Source organism: Silurus aristotelis (genome assembly GCF_946808225.1).
Source record: "Silurus aristotelis genome assembly, chromosome: 7".
NCBI lineage: Eukaryota > Metazoa > Chordata > Actinopteri > Siluriformes > Siluridae > Silurus > Silurus aristotelis.
In genome coordinates, this window is record NC_139580.1 from 21,690,286 (window position 1) to 21,698,432 (window position 8,147).

The 8,147-nt window shown below is 35.9% G+C and overlaps 1 protein-coding gene across 1 annotated transcript; it reads left to right on the forward strand.

Moving 5' to 3' along the window:
* The first annotated feature begins 281 nt into the window (after window positions 1-281).
* Window positions 282-6,940, forward strand: slc41a2a (solute carrier family 41 member 2a). The gene is made up of 12 exons (XM_083546023.1): window positions 282-419; window positions 1,195-1,269; window positions 1,832-2,423; window positions 2,511-2,618; window positions 2,813-2,881; window positions 2,992-3,136; window positions 4,209-4,355; window positions 4,523-4,670; window positions 4,936-5,015; window positions 5,239-5,370; window positions 5,820-5,968; window positions 6,068-6,940. The coding sequence occupies exons 3-12, from the start codon at window positions 2,061-2,063 to the stop codon at window positions 6,221-6,223; spliced, it is 1,497 nt and encodes a 498-aa protein (XP_083402149.1). The 5' UTR covers window positions 282-419; window positions 1,195-1,269; window positions 1,832-2,060; the 3' UTR covers window positions 6,224-6,940.
* The last annotated feature ends 1,207 nt before the right edge of the window (window positions 6,941-8,147 follow it).

Below are 8,147 nucleotides of genomic sequence, written 5' to 3' on the forward strand. Positions count from 1 at the left end.
GAAGAGAAGCACCATTACTTCTCGGTGTTTCAAAGTTTTAGTGTATATTCATTTGAATGAAAAATGTTTTGGTTTTCGAAATCATTTCTGATATAATTCGCATAAACTTGTGAAAGCTTCGGCATACCCTTGTATTCTATTTCTAATGCACTGATTGGCTGCTTGAGTAGTCAATATGAAATACTATCCAATAGCCGTACACCAAAGGCGGGACTAGTCTTAAAACGGGCGAGAAACTCGTGATTCGGTAAATAAAGTGCCTTCTCCTTCATCCCCCTGGTGTTGCACTAGTAGCATGAGATTTCAAAATAAAAGTTGCTGACTACAAACCGAGCTTGCATACATGCCAGAAAACACACACAAACACACAATGTAGAAATTGAAATATGTACATATATTCCAGAGTTTCTGATTATTTGGTAAGTTTTCTTTTTTTTTTTTTTGCTTTAATGACAGTGGACAGTGTGCACTCGAGCTGGCTTGGGATTCACAAAGTTTGTAAAAGACCTTGTGATACTTTTCAGCTCAAATCCATTTGACATGATTCAAAAGAAAGGAATAGACAAGCAGAAAGCAGTGAAAGTGTTCAGTATCACAAACTTTCATACATTTTTATAGAGACCTGGAAACATTACATGTTCAATATAATGACACAGACTCTAATCTATCTATCTATCTATCTATCTATCTATCTATCTATCTATCTATCTATCTATCTATCTATCTATCTGTCTGTCTGTCTGTCTGTCTGTCTGTCTGTCTGTCTGTCTGTCTGTCTGTCTGTCTGTCCTACTCCCCTAAAATATAAAAAACGAATGCTTCCAAATCACACAGCCTTTTATAGTAAACAGTAAATTGACATTAGTTTGTTCATTACAATTATACAGCTCCTATCTGAGCTCTTTGAGTGTAGAGGTGAACACCTGTAAATGTGGACTCTCCACGTGTCTTAGCAAATCCTGCATGATTTGGAAGCCTCCACATTCACGTGTACAGTAAATGTGTAATAGTTTATTCTGGTTATATAATTTTCTCATATTCAAAAACCTCTAGCAGTGCATAATAAGCTGATTACTGTAAGAGTGAGTTTAGGCCATCATCCAGTGCAGGAGGAGCAAGAGGTGAGTGAGTGTGATCAGGAGGGTGTGGATGAGGGCTGCTATTGGTTCACCTCTGGGTTGTTGTCATTATCAGAGTGCTGCTCCTCAGGGACCAGACAGTGGAAACAACTACTCTCACTCAACAGCAGTGTTGTGGACGTGTTTAGAGGTAAGTGATCAGATTTATTCCAATAAACCTTCGCCAGTTTAATAATTGATTGCCATAAACTATACATACAAAATAGTTTATATATATATATATATATATATATATATATATATATATATATATATATATATATATATATATATATATATATTGTTTATATATATAAATAGAGAAAGAGAGAGAGTGTTTTTGTAAGTATATGTACTTTTTAAATATTCCAATTAGCTTATTTGATTTTATTATGATTTGTATTTCATTGTATTGTATTATTGATGTCAAAGTAATACTTCTAATTACACCACTAACAGGCTTGATAATCTGCTTTAAATGTAGATCTGTAATTTGTAACTTATAAATGTCATTAAAAGATCTAATTATTCCTCTAAGAGAAAGCTTTATAAACAACTGTACAACAGAGTTCTACTGAAACATTCATTATAAAATGAACCCATAATGAACCCACTCTTCTAAGAGTGCATGATATCAGTTGTGACCTGCATTGTCTGCAAATTACCATGTTACCCTTTGCTCCCACTCTTTCCCTCTCTCTGTTCTTTTTTAGGATGGATGACGGTCAACAAGCAACTATCCAAAAGCATTACACCAAAGCTTCTCCTTTACTACACACATATGAAACATTCAAAAAAATCTTAGGCCATATCATCATTTAAATTAATTCAGGGTAGGATAAAAGTCTATACATTGGCACAACACAGTACAGCTTCACTCTAGCAAAAATTTTACTGAATACCTCAAACACAAGTCCTTAGGTAAAAATTTTGCAAGGTTTTATGAAGACCATGGATTCAGTTAGTGGTTCTAATCAGCATGAGGGTAAATGGACTTCAGCTGATTTAGAGGTTAAAGATAATGAGAGTCAGAAAATCCCTTCTCTATGGCGTGGAGGAATTGACAAATCCTGGGCTCTTGCCCACAATAACAATAGGAATACAGAGGCGGGTTTCTCTGAGTTGGACCCCCTGCTTCCTAATGAACGTTTGTGGCCCACAGTCCATGATGAGGAAACAATATCCACTGATGCTCAGGCCATGCCGAGTGAAACAATCTGTTCTATGGTGCTCCAGATCCTGGCTCCATTCCTCCTGGCAGGATTTGGTACAGTAATGGCTGGCATGCTGCTGGACATTGTACAGGTGAGTATGGCAAGATTATAGGCTCAGGATTTGGATTGAATTTGAATTTAAATGTCAGTCCAAAATTTTTGTGTGTTGGTGAGGCAGCACTGGGACGTGTTTCAGCAAATAACAGAGATCTTCATCCTGGTGCCAGCATTACTTGGCATGAAAGGCAACCTGGAGATGACACTGGCATCAAGACTTTCTACAGTGGTCAGTGAAAAATGACTTAGTATTTTTGATACTAATGATATATATGCTTGTTACTGTAGTATATGTTGTATTATGTCTTATAAAGGTGTATATAATAGTATCTTTCTTGGTAAGATGTTTTTGCACAGTCTGCTGTCATAATGACTGAAATAAATATAACCCAAATGCTTTGCATCGTTGCATGTTTACAAAAGGTGAATGTTGGGAAAATTGACTCCTCAGAGAAATGGAAGCTGATAATTGGAAATCTTGCCCTCAAGCAGGTAAGCAGCATTTTCCTTTGTGCTCTCTTTGTATTAATATACATTTTCATATAACCATATAAAAGGAAGCAAAAGTTTAACCATGGCTTACACATTTCTTACACTTCCAGGTTCAGGCTACAGTGCTGGGTTTTCTTGCTGCTTTGGCAGCCTCTGTACTTGGATGGATTCTGAATGAGAAATTGACTGTAAATCATGCAGCACTTTTATGTTGCAGTAGTGTAGTGACAGCATTCATAGCATCATTACTGCAGGGTAAGAATACAGTCTGATATTTACAACACCATGCATCTTAATTAAAAAATAAATGTGTGTTTCTGATTTGTTACAGTTTGCCAAAGTTCCTTTTAGTTATAGAGCTTCGCTACTTTTGTTGTTGTGAAGATAAAAAGACAAAATATTTGCAGCTTGTTATGTTAGAGAGAAATATCAAAACTGTGTTCTGAAGACTGTCCTGTGACGGAAAACTTTTTCTGACTGCTCATTACAAACTGCTGACACTGGACTCTCCTTCCAAAAAAAAAAAAAAAAAAAAAAAAAAAAAAAATATATATATATATATATATATATATATATATATATATATATATATATATATATATATATATATATATATATATATATATATATATATATATATATATATATGTGTGTGTGTGTGTGTGTGTGTGTGTGTGTGTGTAAAGAATTCTCTCACAGAAAACCTGATTTAGTGCTGTTACATTCTCAATTCTAATTTGGTAGAAGTTCATGATTCACATTCTGAAACAGAACCACTAATTTTTTGACATTTTGATAGCTGCATTGCAAAGTTATTACATTCAGTGGAATTTAAAGTCTTCATTGTCATTGGTGTGTAACAAAAGTAAAGCTATAACTTTAACGTTTTCCACAAGCGTTTTAATGCCAGGACAATGAGCTTCCACGGTTCTCTGTAACATGAAATGCTGTTTTTTTAAAACTTTATAAAAATAAAAAAAAGGTGCATTGTGTTCTGTCATAGATGCACTGTTTTAAACATATCACTTTGTAATTATTTTCCTATAACAGTATAACAATGTGCTTTAGCTCCTATATAATAAGTTATCTCCTATATAATAAGTTATATTGTAATATATATATTATTAAAAAATAATCAGAGGTTTGTGTTTCCATACTTTTATTAAATACATTTCACACTTTTCTGTGAATTAATGTTACTAGTAAAGATTCTGCTGTGTCTTGGATCCTACAGTGTAATTTGGTTTATATTTGATACAGGAATGTGGTAGCTAACCAGACTGTTTGCATGATAATATCTGACGTCCATGTCATTTGCCTCATACAGGTATCATTATGGTGGGTGTGATCATCGGCTCAAAACGGACTGGGATTAATCCTGACAACGTAGCAGCACCAATTGCGGCTAGTTTTGGTGACCTCATCACCTTGGGGTTTCTTGCCATCATCAGTCAAAGGCTTTTCTCCTGCATTGGTGAGAAACAAGAAAGAAAATAATCCTATACTTATATTTAGTAACAGTTTTCCACTTTGCTCCAGTCACACTTGTTTATTTGATAAAGTCATAGAAAGTTAATTATTACTTGTTTTTAATATACTTGTTATTTTATATTTTGCTCTGTTTCTTTCTCTTTTTTCTAGAGCTCTACCCCTATGTAATCTATATAGTGTGTGTTGTCTTTCTGTGCCTAACACCAGTCTGGGTAATAATAACATTTTGTCATTCTGCGAGCCACAAACTGCTATATAATGGTTGGGAACCCATAATTACAGCAATGGTTATCAGCAGGTAAGTGAATCCTAATTTACTGTCACCTGACTAGAATATTGACCTCTCTGACCTTATAAATCATGCAACATGTATTTCAATTGATTTCTCATGACCACCTGTATAGATTATTCCTAACCTTTGCTCGCAAAATGCATCTACATATATCACTCTTTTACCTTGTGCTTACAGTGGTCATAGGTCACCAACAGCTAATGAACTGGGGTATGCGGTTATCATTGTTTTTTACTTGTAGCATAAAATTTGTCTTTGTGTATGTTCTCAGTATGGGTGGACTCATTCTGGACAAAACCATTAATGACTCAAACTTAGCAGGAGTAGTGGTTTACACCCCAGTGATAAATGGTCAGTGTTTTGTTTTGTTCAGCTTTTTAAAAAGTTTGTCTGTTTATTTTATTGGATCCTAAAATCATCACAGTTATTATTTTGCTATTACTAGTAATGCTACTATAGATATTTTATCCTCCATTAAGGTATACACTTATTTTTTTTTAATTAATCTATTCACATTACATTTATAGAATAATTTTATCACACAGTACCCCTCCAATGTTTACATACTTATAAGGTGTTGGTGGTAATCTGGCTGCTATCCAGTCCAGTCGTATAGCCACGTATCTTCATTTTCACTGCTCCCTGGGAAGGCTGGCTGATGATGCAAAGCTCTGCTATTGTCCATTCCGAACCTTTTTTGGCAAAGGTAAATGAAACACCCAAAGAAACACCAACAAAAACGCAATTAAATATTGTTACATACAGGTCTATAGGATGTCTTTGGATGCAGTATAATTAAAATTTCCGTTTACTTGACCGTGCAAACCCAAACCTGTTCTAGCATGGCAAAGCCTCTGTGCACGAAACGAGCTCCATGAAGATATGGTTTACATGGCTTGGAGAGGAACACTGACTGCATCCCAGGCCTCCTCACCCTACATCAGAACCTGACATAACACCCTTGCACATTCCAAAATCTTTTTTTTTTTTAGTTCTCCTGCACCCATTCTCTATGCTGTTGCAGCAATCAATTTCACAATCAAATCTGTTCAGATTTCTTAAATATTGTTTTTATATACCTGGTTTAATAAACTTTGCTTATTTTACTTGTTTTTGGTAAAAGGTTTTAGAATCCATTTTATGGTGTCTTGGCAGGATATAACAACAGAACAGCTCGGGTGCTGCTTCTTCTGGCCATTCCAGGCCATATGGTCTTTCTCTTTGTAATTTATTTAATGCAAGGTGCCAACACCAGTCTAACACCAACTTTCATCACCCTCTACTTGGTGGCAGCTCTAACACAGGTAAAAAAAAAAAAATAATAATAATTTGTTAAATATTTTTTCAGGTAAGAACATTTATGTTTATATTATTTATCTTTGTCATTATTTATGTTCACTCAGGTATTTCTACTGTTGTGCATAGCTGACTGGATGGTTCATTGCTTGTGGAAGTATGGCCGAGACCCAGATAGTTTTTCTATTCCCTATTTGACAGCTTTGGGAGATCTACTTGGCACTGGATTGTTAGCTCTTTGTGTTTTTGCTACGGGTGTTTAATGACAAGGAAACACTTTGGGTTGACTCATATGGCCCCAAAAAAATGTATGACAATTCATTTTTATTGTTTAGAATTCTTAATGTCTGTTAGGTTCTCCTTTTGTTCACTGGGGCTACCACAACATAAATACAACTTTCTAAGCCATTGTTAAGGAACCTCAGCCCCCTTGTAGGGCAACAATAATGACTTAGTAATCTTATGAGTGATACAAAGTTTGGGGCATTTCTTATTATTCACTTATTATGTTCATAAATGTATTTTAACAGTCCATTTGGTTTAAATGTCTGTACTTTACAACCTTCACTAGATTTCAAAAGTGAGCTAGTTGTAAAACTGAATTTAGCACTCTGAATCAATCATGCTTTTTATTTACAACATTCAGTATGGTTGCTACCAAAAACAATTGCTGCCTTACCATGTAAATGCAAATTGACTTTTCTTTGGGTTTCACAGTTTTTTTTCTATAATTAAAATATCTTTAATATACATTTTTTAAATTTTCAATCTGATAAGTGGACAAATCCACTTTTGTTGTTTGTCTTTTTTTTTTTTAACTGAACAATGAAAACTATTAGACTTATATGTAAGTGAAGTTTCAGCTGCATGTATGCATTTAGACAAAATATGTGTGTTTGAGTTTTGCTGCATGTGCTGTACGTCTCCCATACAGATGTTCCAAATAAAGTGGCTGGTGGCAGTGTTTACTTATTGTGAAAGAGGATCGGTTTCTTTGGCTGGTATGGTGTTATACATTTACTGACTTTTACATAAGACTTGAATGTTTGCTACTTCAGAACTATCCTCCTTTTCTTTAATGGTATTTTTTGAACATTCCAGTGACATTTCTTCATAGACTGTACTGAACAGTTCTGAACAGTATATACAGTGAGGAAAATAAGTATTTGAACACCCCTCTATTTTGCAAGTTCTCCCACTTAGAAATCATGGAGGGGTCTGAAATTGTCATCGTAGGTGCATGTCCACTATGAGAGACATAATTTAAAAAACAAATCCAGAAATCACAATGTATGACTTTTTAACTATTTATTTGTATGATACAGCTGCAAATAAGTATTTGAACACCTGAGAAAGTCAATGTTAATATTTGGTACAGGAGCCTTTGTTTGCAATTACAGAGGTCAAACGTTTCCTGAAGTTTTTCACCAGGTTTGCACACACTGCAGGAGGGATTTTGGCCCACTCCTCCACACAGATCTTCTCTAGATCAGTCAGGTTTTGGGCCTGTCCCTGAGTAACACGGAGTTTGAGCTCCCTCCAAAGATTCTCTATTGCGTTTAGGTCTGGAGACTGGCTAGGCCACGTGAGAACCTTGATATGCTTCTTACAGAGCCACTCCTTGGTTATCCTGGCTGTGTGCTTCGGGTCATTGTCATGTTGGAAGACCCAGCCTCGACCCATCTTTAATGCTCTAACTGAGGGAAGGAGGTTGTTCCCCAAAATCTCGCAATACATGGCCCCAGTCATCCTCTCCTTAATACAGTGCAGTTGCCCTGTCCCATGTGCAGAAAAACACCCCCAAAGCATGATGCTACCACCCCCATGCTTCACAGTAGGGATGGTGTTCTTGGGATGGTACTCATCATTCTTCTTCCTCCAAACACATTTAGTGGAATTATGACCCAAAAGTTCTATTTTGGTCTCCTTTGACCACATGACTTTCTCCCATGACTCCTCTGGATCATCCAAATGGTCATTGGCAAACTTAAGATGTGCCTGGACATGTGCTGGTTTAAGCAGGGGAACCTTCCGTGCCATGCATGATTTTAAACCATGATGTCTTAGTGTATTACCAACAGTAACCTTGGAAACAGTTGTCCCAGCTCTTTTCAGGTCATTGACCAGCTCCTCCCGTGTAGTTCTGGGCTGATTTTTCACCTTCCTTAGGATCATTGAGACCCCACG